The sequence below is a fragment of the Strix aluco genome, chromosome 1, assembly GCF_031877795.1.
Source record: "Strix aluco isolate bStrAlu1 chromosome 1, bStrAlu1.hap1, whole genome shotgun sequence".
NCBI classification, from domain to species: Eukaryota; Metazoa; Chordata; class Aves; order Strigiformes; family Strigidae; genus Strix; species Strix aluco.
Window position 1 is genome coordinate 142,852,647 of NC_133931.1, and position 18,455 is coordinate 142,871,101.

At 38.6% G+C, this 18,455-nt stretch overlaps 1 protein-coding gene across 2 annotated transcripts in view; it reads right to left on the reverse strand.

The window, feature by feature from the left end:
• Positions 1-18,455, reverse strand: part of RFTN1 (raftlin, lipid raft linker 1) — a 102,095-nt gene that overhangs the window by 60,524 nt on the left and 23,116 nt on the right. For both annotated transcript variants that reach the window (XM_074838496.1, XM_074838487.1), the window contains exon 3: positions 160-346. In XM_074838496.1, coding sequence (XP_074694597.1) covers positions 160-346 — 187 coding nt within the window. The remainder of the gene's footprint in view (positions 1-159; positions 347-18,455) is intronic.

Consider the following 18,455-nt stretch of genomic DNA (forward strand, 5'->3'; position numbering starts at 1 on the left):
AACATGAAGAACATGTTAAGCCTATTCAAGCCCCCTAAAAAAAAAAAAAAAAATTCAAGTCTTGCACAGTAAACTCTGCTATAATTTCCTGATGTAGGTCAAAACTCAGCAGGAAATCACATTGTCTATTTTTATCCCAGTTCACTGGAAGTGCTTTACCTTTCTGTTTTCTTGATAAGCACAGCCCTGAAGATTTGTTCCTGGGGAGTTTTCTCTTTTTCATCAGTTGGTTGCACGAAAGGGTGGACAGCAGCCAAGACGAAGCCCTGCTGGTACAATTCTTGCAGCTGAGCTGGAAGATCACGCAAGGAGGAGAGCTTGATTGCAGATGATCCTGGCAGCTCAGCTGGAAACAAAGAGAAATTGGTCAATAATCCTACACCGGACTATCATGTTTTTTAAAATCCAGGCTCTTCAGAGTCAAGCAAGCTTCAGACTGATCTACAATATTAACACAAAAATTGACCTTTCTTGAGGCCCATTTTGTATTTCAGATTTTAACCAGGCTGTCTTGGCGAAGGACTCGTATCACACAAGAGACTGGTGCAATTAAACAAGAAGTCAGATACATTAAAATGCCAATTTCAGTACACAGTCTGGCAGAGATGAAGTGCAGGATTTAATAAAAACAAGGCAGTCAGTGAAAAGATTCTAAGTTAAGGAGAGTGAGTCATGCATCAAAAATATAAAGCAAGAGAAAGCAGATAGTCAATGAAGGTAGAACATGTCAAATTCAAAAGCAATAAACAGCAGCATCCGTCTACACAAAGGCTGTATTATCAGACTAAGAGATCACTGATGCAAAACTCTGCTGAGACCAAGTATCTACCAGTATGTCTAAAGAGTACTTTGTAGGTATATTAATAATAAGAATGCTAAGAGCAATGCATACTTGTACTGATGAGAAACCTTTTATAGACAGTAAACCTTATACCTCAGGGTTTAAGCAAACCTATACATATTAGAGATCTAGTGCATGAAAATAATCCTTCCCCAATCTGCTTACTGTGGGGTTTTATGCCTTCCTGTGAAGCATTTGATGCTGACTCCTGTCAGACACTCGACATGCACACAGATACTACAGTCAGTACAGCAGTTGCCCTTATTTCCTTAGAGTCCTGTGGACTTCAAAAGAAGATCCCATAAATCACCTAAAATAACCTTCCATTCTCTTTCTCTCTACATCAGTAATTCTTCATATGTTTTTCATATCTTATGTGAAAAGACATCTTTCTTTCCCAACCTTTGCCTCTTCATTTCCATCTCTCTTGGGGGATATTTATTATTTCATCCCTAGCCATGCTAGAGCATATAAGGTGGTAAGGTACCGGATGGTTTCCCCTCCCACTGAAACCAAGAAGGAGGGGATATTGCAAGAAACACGATGGAGGTTCCCAGCATCTTGCAGGCCTTCATTAAAAAAAAAAGCACTGGAGAACAGTTTGTATGAAAGACGCCAGCTATGCAAAATAAGGTTTCATTGTACTGCTTTTTTCATCAAATTGTGTGGCTACCCTTTATGAATAATGAAAGAGGTTATCAAAAAACTAATAAATATTCAAAACCAATAATACAGAGGAATAATTTAAATAATAATAGAATAGTTGTGCTTGGTATGCTTTTTCTTCATATAAGACCATGTTCCAGAAGAGAATAATGGAACTTTTTGACCAAGAACTGTAAGATACAGAATTTTTATTATTTTTGCAAATAAAATGAGAAATCCAAGCAACGTGCACATTGACAGGCAATAGGGCTCTACCTTCTACAACAGCATATAAATCACTTCAGTCATAAAAAGAGATGGCACAATGAATAATGCATAATAAATAATAAAACTGACTGTTACTTACTGGACCCTACTGGGGATCAAAATGGGAAAAGCCAGATGTTAGAACCACTTTTTCCCTCCTGTGTCTCAGAGACTCCAAAAATTTTAGACTATGCTGCAAATAATTTAGTTAATCAAAAGAATATGAAAGCCAGAATACCTTTCTAAATGACAGTTTTACTTGAATAAAATGGAATGACTAAACACAATTTAGTAATGTTAATCCTGGTAATGGTACTCCAATTTTTAACAATCATCTATGAAAACGGATGCTTGCCTTGCATATGAACCTAGTATCAGGATTCTTCTGAGGATGCCTTAGTAAAACCAGTAGAAAGTCTAGTCATTAACATTGGAAAGTGATTGCTTTCTCCTAAAAGCTAAACATGAGGGGAAAGTGTGAAAATGCAAGTAATTGAAGCCTTGGGATGTACACTTGATGATTAAAAAAGAAAGGTAATAGAAAATAGAGCTGGGAGGGATCATTCAACTAGTCCATCCTATTACCTAGAGGCAGGATCAGTTCTAGTTTAGCTATTTCTCACAGTTTTTCTCATCTATTTTTAAAAACTTTTAGTAACGGAGATTCTACAAGCCACATAAGTCATGCTTTAGTACTTCTCTGTTCTTACTATTCAAAACCTCTTCCTAGCACCTGGCCTAAATTTCTCTCTCTAAAATTCAAGATTGCTACTTCCTCACTAGAATATTTATTTTCTACATTTTCAGCATTTTACAGTTCCTAATACCTGTCACGCCTTAATCTTACCTTCTTTACACTGTATAAACTCAGTCCTTTCAATGTTTTCTGTTCCCTTCTGTTTTCTGGATTTCTAAATGATTTTTGATTGTTCTCTCCTGATTCTCTTCCACTGGTCCACATCTTCTAGTACCTAAGCCTCACCACAGAGATCCAGCACAAGCTTCATCACTGCTTTGTAGAACGGAAAAGCTCTTTCATACTCATTATTCATCTCAAATCAGTTTACATCATTTTGGGAAAAAAAATGAAAGTCTTTTCCCCACAACTAACAGTGGCCAAATATCCCTGCCTTTAGTGAATTTTAGGGTTTTTTCTTTCTGTTTTCAAGGGCTATTCTGGATTCTGACCTCCACAACGCAAACATCACTTCTCATATTGGCAAACCACAATAACCATATTCAGCAGTCTATTGCTGGAATAGTTAATGAAAATAGTGAATTTTAACAGACCCTGGACAGAACCATTTTAAGCCTTACAGTCAGTATACCTTTTTGGTTTGATGCTGAACTATTGCTAATTTCTCCTTGGACTAGAGATCCTTCAAAAAGAAAAAAAAGTTCCTGTTACACAAGCAATGCTCACAAGGCCTACATGAGTTTCCTGGGTTTACAGACCTGTGCTGTGCATTCTTGTTACCCTCCCACACACAGACTGGCTCATGTGATGCAGATTCCTCCCCAGAAATCCCTGCTACTCATCATCCCATGGATATTTTGTAAGTTATTTGTTCCAGTATCTTTCTGGGCATTAAGTTAGGCTAAAAATCATACAGTTCTCTTTAAAAGTAGGTTGAAAAAGGATATCACGCTCTCCTGGAGAGTCGTATCCATCCTTCAACAGTCTTCAAATTCCAATAAGATTTCAATTATTTCTTCAGCTAATTCCTCTTAAGGTGCATACTTGTAGGTTCAACCAACTTGAAAATCCCTAATTTATGACACCAGTTGTTGATCCAGTCTTTCGTTACTTTACCTTGGAAAAAGGCTAATGTTTTCAAAAATCTTACTAAGGAAATCCATCAAAACTTTTGTTTTAGTTGTTAAAGGGAATTCTAATCATGCCACTTTCAAAAGAAAACAGAAAACCAATTGTGTACAACAGGGACTTGTGTAAGGTAAAAAAGCAAATGAAAGACCAAATAAAATCTTGTACAGCTCCAGTGCTTATTACAAGCCTTTGTTTTGCCAAAAGATAAAGCTGAATTCTTTTAGCAGTCTTCATGTTGCTCTTGAAATGCAGTTAGCTCTAAGATTTATATTCAGCTCCATGTCTCCTTATTTATGGTTGCACTTCACAACCTGACCTCAAAAGATTCCTTTGTTTATTCTATATACATCTAGATGAGTGTGTAAGAAACTTGTAAATGACAGATGCTGTGTAATTTTGCAAAGGCTGCAAGTGGAAATAGAAGTGCTGGCTGCTTTTGGAACTGATTACCAGGCAAATTAGTTTGTTGCCTGACTGACAATTGAAGCTGAGAACACCTCCCAGCAATGCTCAGATACATACAGGAAACTACAGCTTAGAGATCCTTCAAAAAGAAAAGAAAGCTTGTGATACACAACTGATATCTGCAAGGTGACTTTCCTGGGTCTAGGGACTTGTGCATTCTTTGCTGCTAATGGAAAAACCTGACCAAACACTCACACTGTCCCCATCTTGCCACAGAAAAATCAATAAAAGGATTGAGTTGACATAAAAACCTACAGGTTGAGTCATGTATATTTGAAAGGAGTCATCTCTGCAGCTCCAAAAAGCAATTTATGGGAAACAGAGGAAGGTGTTGCAGTCTGCCACAGGGATCCTGAGGGACCAAGAACACGCTGAGAAATATGGTTGGGGAGGCAGGTATTGAGGAGAACTGGTTCCTCCTGTGTTAAGGAGCTCCTCCTTCCCCCCCCAATGGATCATCCAGGGCTGCTACCACAGAGATCAAACAGCCACTGACCAGCTTCAAACTGAAACATCTCATATGACCTCTGACAATTGCTGTATGGTCCATGCTAAAGAGGTAGATGTATCCTGATCAAATACTAAGAGAAAAGACCATTATAGCAACTGTCTACAACAACTAGGCTAATTTTTCTATATTAAAACAACTGATTTGGGTACCTTTAAGATGCTATAACCAACACTTTCACGTAAGAAAGGCATATTATGCTTTATAAAATAAAGCATGGATTCACCTACTAGCCCATGCTTAATAATGACAATCATCAACTACAGTACATCTTTATATATTATATATACTCAACAGAATCAGATGCTTTTAACTCTATTCTATTTGATAAGCAGCAATTTTCCCTTCCTGCTAGTTATGTTTATGACAAAGCTAAAACAAACTTTATTGGTTTTTAATTTCTTTCTACTTGAATGATAGCTATGCTCCAGGAAAAAGAAAATGTTAAATGCCAAAATGGCATTTATTTAATACCTCTTTACTGAAATGGTCAAATTCAGGGTCATATTTAGGTCTTAGTTTCTTGGTGCTTACCCTTAATAATTTATTTAAAAAGACCAGCATACAGGTTTACTCTAAATTTCTATTATCCCGTGTTAGGTGTTTACTTAGTTTGCTTACTCCAACAAAACAAATTAAGTGTTTGGATTTTTTGGTCTTCATTTTTTAACATGTTTTCCTGATTAAGATTTTATGCTCTTATTCCAGTCACAGCTGTTAAAGACTGACGGAGCCCTTAACAACAGTTCACATTACACATGAAAACGTTCCATAAAAATACTGGATTCCTTTTTCTGTTCCCTTTTAAAGTTTTCATGTTCATCTGCATTTTCAAAGTACTGTTACTCAATTTATTATGAAATATTAAATAAGCCTTTTTTCTTTGCATTAAAACAATCAAAGATCAAATTGGTGGGTACATAGATCATACCCACTCTCTGTCTATCCTGAGTACAGAAGAAAGCACTTTGCACCAATACACACCCAAAATGTGGTATGTAATGGGGTTTGAAACAAAAAAAGGAAGACTGGCTAACTCAATGGACCCACATGATTAAGTGATGCAGCAACTTGGTTCCCTAGTAGCTGTAAGCACAATACTATTTCACAGAATCACAGAATAGTTTGGGTTGGAAGGGACATTTAAAGGTCATCCAGTCCAACCCACTACAAGGAGCAGGGACATCTTCAACCGGATCAGGTTGCTCAGAGCCCCATCCAACTTGACTTTCCAGGAATGCAACATCTACCACTTCTCTGGGCAACCTCATCATAAAAAATTTCTTCCTTACATCTAGTCTGAATCTACCCTCTTTTAGTGTAAAATCATTACCCCTTGTCCTATTGCAACAGGCCGTCCTAAAAAGTTTGTCCCCATCTTTCATTATAAATCCCCTTTAAATACTGGAAGGCCGCTATAAGGTCTCCCTGGTGCCTTCTCTTCTCCAGGCTGAACAACCCCAACTCTCTCAGCCTGACCTCATAGGAGAGGTGTCCCAGCCCTCTGACCATTTTTGTGGCCTCCTCTGGACCCACTTGAGTAGGTCCATGTCTTCCTAATGCTGGGGGGCCCAGAGCTGGACACAGGACTCCAAGTGGGGTCTCATGAGAGCGGAGTAGAGGGGGAGACACACTTCTCATGCAGCCCAGGATACAGTTGGCTTTCTGGGTTGCAAGCACACACTGTTGGCTCATGTCGAGTTTTTCATCCACCAGTACCACCAAGTCCTTCTCCACAGGGCTGCTCTCAATCCCTTCATCCCCCAGACTGTATTGATGCCGGGCGTTGCCCTGACCTGAGTGCAGGACCTTGCACTTGGCCTTGCTGAACTTCATGAGGTTCACATGGGCCTATGTCTTGAGCTTGTCCAGGTCCCTCTGGATGGCATCCTTTCCCTCAGGTGTGTCAACAGCACCACTCAGCTTGGCATCATCTGCAAACTTGCTGAGGGTGCACTTGATCCCACTATGTCATTTTTTCAGGCCTAACATGCATCAGCAGGCTCAGACACTTCACGAAATACAGTCCTAACTCTTTTCTTTTTCAAAGCACAGGACAAGGCCACTCCCAAGCTGTGATTGTTTCTGTGAGCCATTCCCATTTGAGGCACCCAGAGGCAGTGAGCTATGGAGTCACTCGTGCTCCTCCTTGTACATCCTCCTTCCAGCATCCCAAAACTTGCAGGCCCTTCTGCAAAGCTACAGCTGCTCCAGGTGACTCATGGAAAAGAGGATATCCTCATGTCTCCTCCCCAGGAGAGCTCAGTGCTTATGGAGCCCTCCTCAGAAGAGGGAGGTGGCCAACAGAAGGGCCTCAAGTGCAGCTGTCCCTCTCCCCACTGCAGGCTCAAAGGCAGGTTAGTCGCCCTTGAGCAGGGTTGTGCCTGTGAGCTGGAAAGGAGCAAACATTCAGCATGCTACGCACTTAGTCACTCCTGCTTGCTACTTCCACGCAGCTCCTTACCCAGCATGAATTTTTTGCCACTGTCCTTCTAAAGCACCCAAATCTCCCTCCTGCACTCTGCAGAGCATGTAAGAGACCACCTGAAAGAATCTGAACAGTGGCCAGGCATTAGCATCTACAGTCCTTAACAGATCTAGCAATGAGCACGTAACATGAAAACAAGGTACAAGCAAAATTATGGTCATATGGTAATACAGTCATTACCCCAACACCATCCACTGATGTCCTGCAGGGCTTTATAATAGATCTGGCTATTTACCTCCTGCCTTTAGTGACTGCTTCATGGAAAATGGCATTAGCTTGCTCTGTTATGCCTCACACATCCCACCAAGGTGGTGTAATTGCATGTCTGCTGGCAGGAATAGCAACGACGAATGGAGACAATAATGTGGGAAGAGAGTATATCACCAAGCACATGTGTGTGCAGACACATAAATCTGTCCTGAGTCCACAACACGTCTCATGCTTTCACACAGGGCAGTTCCCAAGCATGTTTATGATTGTTTATATCAGCCCTGATCATTTTGTAGAATACCAAAGCAAGCACACTTCCTCTATTTACTATGAGGATTGCTGTTTCTTAATTTAATATTAATTCCTTTCCAGCAACTTTAATTTAATTTAAAGAAATAAAATCTACAGCAGACTAAGTTATAGTACAGCAAAACCTTGTCTTTGCATTAGGACTAGTCAAAAAAAATTAACTAGAAAGTTTACTGTCAGGAGATGCAGTTTCACTTACATTAAATCATTTCATAGAAACATGTCAAATGCAGCAAAGTTTTTAATTTGGACAATGTTCAGAAGTTTAAATAGAAGTAATGTATTAATGTTTTACATGATCCAAGTGGTTAAACAAGAGCATTTTTTCATTGGTTCTGTGAATGTCCACTCCACTTGAAATTTTTGAATTACCTGCGTTACTGGAACTGTGATTTCTTGTTGTAAGGTACAATTGCAGTGACAGAAGGTGCACACTCACAACAATTAGGACACACAAAGAAACCAGTGCCACTCCAAGCAGCTAGTTTCTGCAAGCTGAACACTGCTAAATGAAGGACCATCCTGTCAGATCTCTTTTTGGTTTGCCAAGGTCCTCAGGTTTATCTGTGCAGGCCCTGATGGCTGAATAGTACTGCAACTCCTTGCTGAGAGACGGGTGAACATCAGAATTCACCTGGAGGAAGGTGCAGGGTAAAAATCTGTTGTGAAGTGTTGTCTTTCATCTAATGACGCAACACAGACTGGAAAAGATCCCCTCTCTGTACTATAAATAAGAAAGTTTTAAGGCACTTTTCACTGACTTATTTAGCAGTTGGTTTGGAATAGCTGAAGGAATCCAGATGATCATCCTTTCCAACTATTAAGGCTTGGTAAGATCAATTCATTACTCCAGAGAGCAGAAAGCAAACTGTTACTTAAATATTACTGAAACACTTTTTGACTGATCTTGGGAGAACATGGTTAAATCAGTGTCAATCCCAAACAAAAAAATATTAAGGCATCTATTGAAAATTTTCATTCTTTGTTACAAACACTAAGGAACTCTCTTTTATGCAGCACAAATTGCATGGCAAAACAATGCAGTCATGTTACTCTCACTTAACTGTTCTTTCCTCATTCAACCCACAAACAGTTTCATGTCAACAACAACAAACCTATCAGAGACTCAGAGTACTTCCAATGAAAATAAAGGCAAGCCCACTAATAATGTAATTTAAAGAACACAAACACTAAACAGATTTCTGGTGAGTTTTGTGAAGAAATCCAAATAATTGTTTCTGAACTAAAATCTACCAAACAAATGCTGAAGCAGTATGACTAACTTAGCAGAAAATATATGGTGCTTCTGACACTATTGCACAGCTTTAATTACCTGAAACACAGTAATGCTAGAATTTAATAAGTTAAAAGCTCAAGCTTTTGGAGTAACAACTATACAAGCTGTACTATAGCCTCTTTTCATTTCTATAGAGCTTGAGCTTCCATGAGGTGTATACAGCAGTTCCTTAATTTCGAAGACAACAGTCTGGGTGGATTACTGTTCCAGGCCATCGGCAGAGGCAAGACACTGGATGTTAATATAGCACGTTGCTTTTTTGGTTATGCTGAATTACACTCTCAGTGGTTTTTCTTTCAATCTTCAAGGCAAATACAATAAATGTCCCCATCAAAGAAAGTAAGAATGAATATGCAAGAGAAATCAGGACTTTAAATGATGACTGTTCAAGAAGCTCCTCGTGTTTGCTTTTAGCGAAAATGTAGTAATGGAACTTAAAAATATTCAAAAGCAAAGCACTGTATCTTAAGAAGGTAGAGAGGGAAAAAACCACAGAAAGACTGTGAAACTGCATATATACCCTTTGAAAGTATGTATGTATATAGATATGTGTATATATATATGCATACATATATTTGTGCATATATGTACACACCCACACATACACCAACATTCCTTTCTTTCCTTTAGAAAATAGTGGATGCGTGCATTAGTCAAATCAAAAAAGTACTAACGCACAGATGCAATAAGATTAGACAACTTTGTCTAATCAGTTGCGTTGTCTGATCTCATCACATCTTTATGTTATCTTGTTTGTTGTCCAGTCAAAGTTTCGTTTCTCTATCTTGCAAGCATAAGATAAGTATCTTAAGAACTGGGTATGTTTGCCATAAACGTAAGGTGATTATACATGGGATGGTTTCATTTTTGGTGTTTCAGAAAAAAGGAATACCCAGGCTATCACCTCCACTATGTGAAAGAACAACCACTAAACAGAAGTTTAGTTACCTAAATAAATTGACAAGCACTTCTTAAACGACTCACAGCTTATATATATTAGCTTGTGTGCAAAATTACGCAAAATAGGTAAAATTAAGACCACCTAGATGTAAGAAGGGTTAATGACTGTGCAAAAAGCAAAATGAAAGATGATGGAAAAGGGGAATGACTTCTCATTTAAACTGTGCACAGAAAAAAGAACTAAATCCTATCCCTTCTGTACTTCAGCAGCTTTTTGAAATGTAGTTTTTTATTTGTCCCTCCCTCCTGCTTGGTTCTCCTTCCTAAATTGATGCAGACCAAACACAGCAACAACAAAGACAGATAATTTACATTTCACAAATCCAAGAAAACTCCAATTATGTCTAACCAAAAGGAGAAAGTGTTCAAAGTTGCAATATTTTATTCATACAGACTTGTTATCTGTATAAACTCCAGAAGGCAAGTATTATGATGAATTACAGAGGAGGGATGGGGTTAATTCTGAACTACAGGAATTAGTTCAGAAGAGCCAACATATTAATTTGCATCTATTTCCAACCCCCAAAAAAGTACTGGTTCCCTGCCCTAAAGCCTTTAGACACCAAGTTAATCTCCCAATGGCAATACTTTAGCTGCCAAAGTCAAACACTGAATGCTGTTAATTTTAACAGCTTAAGTAGTGAAATAGGACTTCCCATCACTTCCACCAGTGGTGCAGCAAGTTACATCCTCTTACAGCAAGTAGCCAGTAATCAAACTTTAAAAGGGAGGGAAGGAGGAGCTATCCAAGGAGAAAAAAGAAACACAACTTACTGAAGAGATCTTCTGATATCTTACAAGTTGGTGGCATCATAAAATTTGGAGGGCTGATGCATCTTTTTTGCTTTGACCCCTCTCTAGCTAATGTGCTCACCATTTTTCTTAGCAGCAACACTAATGTACACGAGTGTGCTTCACAGCTAACCCTGCAGCCTACAGATTCTTCTCATTCTCATACTTTCTAATACATATGTGTCTTATCTTCCTGGCATAAATCCCTCCTTTTCCCTTTCCTCTGCTCCTCTCTGTTTTATGCTTCACCTTGATGTTCTTTCCACGTTTCTGGCAAATTTTCGTTTCAGATTTTAGAACTGCAGAATATAACAAAGTAGCAGCACTGGATTCTTTGCAAATTTTACAGTAAGCAAACTTGGACCACAGTAAAAGAACTGTAAAAAGCACAAACAATATCCTCAGAAGAGTACAAAAAATTGCTTACTTTAATAAGTTCCAAATTATGCAAATTTATTCGTTTTATGGTATACTTCACTAGAAGAGAAAAATCTCCTCTGAAATGGAATTTGTAGCATTTCTAAGCTTTGCAAATCACTATATCCTATTGTCAATAAAACGCTGCATGTGATGACTCTTCAAGGAGTTAAAAAGCAGAAAGGTTTGTATATCAATCTACATACTTCCATCCAAACCAATGGAGAACAACCTTGAGATTACTGTTTTTATTCTTAATCAAGTACAGATGAACAAAGTAGGTTGCACGCATTATATTAGGATTTTTTTTCCATATTCACAAGAAGTTAGTAAGTATAAATCTGATTGGAGCCTAGTTTCCAAACAGAAAAACGTCAAGAGGATTTCAAAACTTTTAAGGAAAAGGGAGTAGAAAGAAGTCAACAGTAGTAACTGGCTGAATACATACACTATGATACGTTTTTCATGAAACACTGAAAATTGTGATTAAAATCAAAGACTTGGCGCAACTCAGAGAAACAAGAAGATAAAACTGCCAAAGTATTACAATAAAGGGCTTTTTTTCCCCCCAATTCACAAAATAATTGATGCATATCGTTAAGTACACGCCAGGAGAAATAACTAGAAATCAGAGAGAACATTTAAAAGTTTATATTTTACAAATTTAGCCTTCAAACACAAAGATCTAAATTCACTGACACATCCAATAACCTCAGCAAGAAAGGTTTGGATTTATCAAGATATCTCTTATTCCCCAAGCTAACCTGTGTAACAGAGAACTGATGGTCTCCAGGGAAACCAAAATCCTCTTGGCAGGTCATGCCTGTATATATTTTATACATAACACTTTGCATTATATATACAGAAAAGGACAGATAGCTTTATAAATGCTTGAAGGCTTTATTCAGATGTTACCTGCTGGTTTCTGTTTCTTTTCACTTTAAATTTCCAGTGTTTCCCATGCATTTTCCCCTTCTATTATAATAGGTGTTTTCAGCCTTTCTTGTAAAGTCTTATTTTGGATGACACCGTGTGCCAAGTTTATTTGATTTTTTTTTACAAGCTAGAAATGGATTTTTTTCCAATCCTGTCACTAAAGTCCATATATTACCCTATTTCAGATGTTCTCATTTCTTGACTGCATCAACTAGTAACATTCCTTTTCTTCAAAAGGCAGAGGTACAACTGAACACTTAATATTTTAAATCAGAATAAATATCATAGTGACTTTCATATTTTTATCTTTTTCCTGGCCTGAAATATTTTAAAATTTTTTAGATAGAAGAAGTTTCCAAATTATGCATGATTTTCATTTGGAAGATAACATAAAGTGTAACTTTTCAGTATTCTTTTGGTGCTCCTTTAAATCAAATTCCCCTACTCGGGAAACCCTATAATTTTTCATAAATGTCTGTTAAATTGTTTTCAGCTCTACTGGCAAAACTAAATAAATGTTAAAGGAGCCAAAAATGTAACATGCATTGTATAACCAAGCAAGCAGTGTTACTTGAAGGTATATTCTCAACTAGATTTTGGCCCCAGGTTTGCTTATGTTTAAAAAAGAAAGTTGGGTAAGAGAATGCTACATGATGAAATTCAACATAAACAGGAGATATTCACAGGCAGGTAAATTAAATTCAGAGGAAAGGGAGATATAATCCATTTGGATTTTTTTTAAATACATTACCCTCTAGTAATCCTAAGACAAACAATTCCACGGGCACCTATACAAGGCCCAGAACACACAACAGCTGTTAAGATTATAAACAGAAACAAAACTGATGCATCTATCTCCACTGAACTTTCCAGGAAAACTCCAAATTTTAAAAAGAAATAAGAAGTAAAACTATATCTCTCTTAATTTCCAATTGTGAGGCTTGCTTGGGGAACTGCAATGACAAACCAAATGCAAAACATTCTCCAGAAAGATCTACCATTCCTCTAGGCTCTCCTGCCCCACGCTTCTACTTTTTGTTCAGTTGTATCAACAACGGGAATATATTCCCATCACTGCAAATTGTAAGAATACCTCTGTTAGGGTATGTGAATTTCATGCGAAGAGTTTGTGTCTCTTTTAGGACAGGATTTAAATTTTCCTGTCACACCAGACCTCCTATCACCCCCAAAAGACTGTCACCACTGAGCTGTACTTAGAGATCTCAGCTACCCCACAGCACTGACTAAAGGTTTTCTGATAAAACATGACTGAAGAGGAAGATCTTGTGATCCAAATCCTCACTGTTTAAAATTGTCACAAGAAATCCTCTCTCTCATGACATAGTTAATGTGCGAAGATTTGTGTGGGAATGTATGGGTTTGTTTGGGTTCTGCACTTGGGCCACAACAACCCCCAGCAGTGCTACAGGCTTGGGGAGGAGTGGCTGGAGAGCTGCCAGTCAGAGAGGGACCTGGGGGTGTTGATTGACAGCCGGCTGAACATGAGCCAGCAGTGTGCCCAGGTGGCCAAGAAGGCCAATGGTATCCTGGCTTGTGTCAGAAATGGCGTGGCCAGCAGGGACAGGGAAGTGATCTTACCCCTGTACTCGGCACTGGTGAGGCCGCACCTCGATTACTGTGTTCAGTTTTGGGCCCCTCACTACAAAAAGGACATTGAATTACTCGAGCGTGTCCAGAGAAGGGCAACGAAGCTGGTGAAGGGTCTGGAGCACATGTCGTACGAGGAGCGGCTGAGGGAACTGGGGGTGTTTAGTCTGGAGAAGAGGAGGCTGAGGGGAGACCTCATCGCCCTCTACAACTACCTGAAAGGAGGTTGCAGAGAGCTGGGGATGAGTCTCTTCAACCAAGTAACAAGCGATAGGACAAGAGGGAATGGCCTCAAGTTGTGCCAGGGAAGGTTTAGACTAGATATTAGGAAGCATTTCTTTACAGAACGGGTTGTTAGGCGTTGGAATGGGCTGCCCAGGGAGGTGGTGGAGTCCCCATCCCTGGAGGTGTTTAAGAGCAGAGTCAACATAGCGCTGAGGGATATGGTGTAGTTGAGAACGGTCAGTATGAGGTTAATGGTTGGACTAGATGATCTTTGAGGTCTTTTCCAACCTAGATGATTCTGTGATTCTGTGATTGTGTATGAAAATACAGGGTGGCAGTAATTCCAATCAAGCAATTTCCCCAATGGTTCCTGATTAATTCGGCACGTGGAAGAGCCATGTATTACCCCACCTACGATTTTCAGAATGATCACATAAACTAAAATTAATTCTGGGACATATAAAGCTAGAACCATCAAATGGATCAGTTGCTTTGCAATGAATTAGGCAATTACATCCTTTAGAAATGAGGTAAGGGAAAGATACAGCTATACCAAACAGGACCTACTCTACAATCAATACATTATTGGACTTGCTGACTCTATTGGTACTCAAAGGTGGTTAAATATCTGATTAAAATCAGTACTAGATAAGACAATTTTTCCTGACTTTTTGCTACCTTTATCACTGTATATAGTGCTATTATACAAATTCCTACTCAAGGTTTTTTCCATTAGCATAGCTAATGAAGAATGATTCCCACTGATGAGGCTTTTGTTCTCCAACCTCACTGCTGCCACAGCCTTGAATTTCCCTTCTCTTTTCTTCCCACCCCTAGGATTCCTCAAACTGATGAGAAACAGCGATTCTGTGGCTATGTTGGAGCAATGCACTGGCTTGCTGGCCAGCAAGCTGTTGTCACCAAGAAGAGTGTGGTGAGAAACCAAGCCAACCATGGCTTGGTTCTCCTCACTTTTTCCTGATCAATACAGGTCTCTGTCCTCTACCCAACTGCCAGCTTCCACAAAATTAGGAGTAGCCTAATTGTCTTTAAAAATTTCTAACGAATTGGTTTGAAATTGTGCAGTTATAATTATTTGGAGGAATGAGACAGACAGACTGTGAGCCTTTTTTAACTCGTTTCCCTAGGAAACTGGTTCAAAATCAAAACAAAAACCCATCACACTACCACCTCCAAACCCTCTGAAAAAAAAAAAAATCCCTCAAAACTAAGGACCTGAAAAGAAAATCCTGCAAAAGGTATTATGGGATATTGCCTTCTGTAACACCTCTAAGTGTATTTAACAGTGATAAGGCTTTCACAGAATATTGAAAATGACTAGCAAGCAATAGTTCACCACTGGCACCTAAAAGAAGCATGTCACTGCCAAACACACCACATCACTTCAACTTGGCAAGAACACTTGACAGAAAGCCAAAGAGTAGTGGAAAAGGCTGTTAAAAGTTAACAAAGCACTTCCCAAAAGTACTGTTTTGTTTTTTTAAGCAAGTCTGCTAGAGCATGGGTGATGGATTTACTAAAGAAAAAAGTTTTTCTTGGCAAAACCACCTGCTTTTTTTGCTTAGAGCAAATTTTCCTGTCACTCTCCAGAATTTGAACTCCTACTCCCTCTCTTCAGAAAAATGTGGCCAGTTTCTGTTTTCAAGTGAAGAATTCCCACACAGCAATACTGATAGCATGCAAATCTATTGTTTAATATGGGTCATGGGAACATGGCCACAAATTCAAGCACCATTAAATGGAATGACCAAAGCCAAATTATAATTTCTTTTTATACTTTATTTTGCAATAAAATGGTTGTTGTTTCAATTTTGTTTGCAAAGAGTAACAGAGTATTTCTTCAAATGTCTATGAGAAGGCATCATTTTACCTTTATTTCTCAGTGTAGTTCTGTCAGAAAAAGTGCTGCATCTAAAACATTTATCGTAAATGAGAAGGCGAGAAGCTGAGACACCTTACCTTCAAAGCTGCCAAAGAATGAGTTAATGAAGTTATTATGATCTAATCCCAAAGTATTAAGTATATGCAATAAAGATGCAACAGATGTCCTGTCCAACAGGGACAGAATTCTTTCATGGTATGAAGGTGGTAATGAAGCATTATACAGACAATCTTAAGATCTAACACTTTCCTTACCCCCTGGATAGGATCCCGTTTTGGTTTAGTGACATCAAAAAATTAGTTTCATAAATGCACATTCTTACTGATTAAATACTAAAATACAGAAGCACATAAACAGGTCAATTTCTCAGGTCCCTTTACAAGGAACAGAAAGTAAACTTTACAGGTGGCACAGTGGTGTGTGACAATGCATATTCACAGCCAGCATACAACAGAATTGTTCGCTATTATTCCTGTCAGCCACTGCTAGCACAAGCAATACCTCAGGAGCAAACCTGTGGAAGCAAGCAAAGCACAGTGTCTCTATGCCTTGGCTAATACTGTTTTCTCGCTGTTCCTAAATACGCAGCCCAAAGAGAGGTCACAAGCAGCCTCACATGGTTCTAACTTCTTATCATATGACAGCCCACATTCAAGACACTTTCACTTCTCTCCATTCCTAAGTGCAAACCAGAGAAGAATTTCTAAGTCGTTTTAGGTCAAGAAGGGCCAGACTTGCTACTGGCTAATAATGAAATATTCACTGATAAAATAGCCAGAGTTTTCACCAGTGGTTCTGGAAGGGTTGCCTGGAAGTATCTGATGATGAGCAAAATAATTTTTCCCCAAAATTTACTATATTAAAAAAACTAAACAATCAACAAAGCCGACAAGTAGTGCAGCTTAAAAACAAAGTCTTACAATTATAAAGTATTTTATTCAGTGAACATGTGGTGAAGAACAATGAAAATAATCCCACAGAATATGTACAATTTTATCTATTTGATCATTTGAAAGGCTTCATCAAGGCATTCAAGCCAGCTGGAAAAATCGGGTAGAAGAAGGACTGCAAAGACAGATGCTGCATCTGAGCTGAGCATTCCTAAGTAAATAAACAACAAAAACAAAACAAAACAAAAAAGCGATTCTGACACGGTTCCAAACTTTGTGAGACAATAACTTAACAAAAGACCATTTATTCTGTCACTCTCTTTTCGTTCTTTTGTTTTCTGATTTGAGATAAAAGTAGATGCTAATTTTTTTTGCTTACTAATAATCTGTACAATAATTGCTAGTGAATTAACCCATGCAATTTAGCACTATTTGTCAATTCTTATATCAGTTGTTATTAAGAAATTCAGGAAACAATTGTTCAAATAAAAGAACACCAATAGAGGGCTTAGCAACCGAGGAACTACAAGAGTAGACTGCTGTTTATGTGTATTTCACCAGTAACCATGTCTTGGCTTATCTCTAACTTTCTCAAAATTCCATCTGTTTATTTGTAAACCTCATACCTCATTCTCTTTCAGATTTAAGGCCTTTTATCAATTCATTTGGAAACACATGGCATCTTTAGGACTTCTCACATCCTTGATGTCTTTAATTTTTTATGTGTCACACAGTACGCAAAACCCTCTGTACTCTCAGACTGAGATGAACTCTTTCAACTGATGACTGTTTAACAGAGACAGGCAGTATTTTTTCAGTTCTTAACTCACCTGATGGCTGTCAAGCTTGTCTTTCGTATGTTGATCAAGAGCTGCAGCTCACAGCAAAGGCTTAATGAGATTCCCCTTGAAAGGACTGTTTCTTTCAAGAAGAATCTGTAGCTAATCACTGCAAGTCTCAAGTTATGAGGATGATTATTTGGGGGGAGAAGGAAAGGAAAGAAGCTGAGACAGTTCTTTACAATTTCAACTAAACAGAGCTCCATTTACATGAAATAAGCGGAGTTTGCAAAAACCAACTGGCTGGAAAGCCTTAAACTTGTAGTTCCTGTACACTCACAATGCATGGGTTACTATTTACCAGTAAGAGCCATACCAGTTAGCTACAGCAGCTGAGTAAGCATGGGACTCAGCCGAAATTTCTCATGTGCCACCTCATATCTGGGAAACCCCCAACACTGCTGCTGATCCTAAATTTATCATATAGCACAGTGTGTCACAAGTATCAAATCACTTGCAAAAGCATGACTCCACACAAAACAAGAGTTTGCTGGGTGTGCAAGTTATATCACTAACAGCAAGTTGCAATTTCATGCAGTAATTATGTCACCTGGAGTCCTCTTAAGTCCAGGTTATCACATATTTGTATGACTGCAATAAAATGAAACCAAGTCACTGAAACTTGTGTTTAGTGTTTAAGATACAGGGCAAAAATATACAACACATGCCAGGGTTTTGCCAAGATACCTGAATGAGTGCCAAAGGAGCTAGCTTGGGAGCTGGAAGCAAGACTAGCACAGTGCTCTGCAAATGCTAACAAGTTCTTGTCCTCCACATGAGCCATGAACATATTTCCAGACTGCCTCATTACTTAAAGAGAAGGCCACAATCTGGAAGCCTGGATCAATCTTTATCAGCTTTGTAATATGTTATGGCTGTGAGACAGTAAGGCTGAAACAGTATTTCATTAAGAAATTATATTGAAGAGTTCCGAAATTGTTGCATGCTGGCCCTGTGTCAGAAGCACCTGGAATGCAACACTAAAGTGAGATCTAATCCAAAAGGCGCATTATATAGGACCCAATCT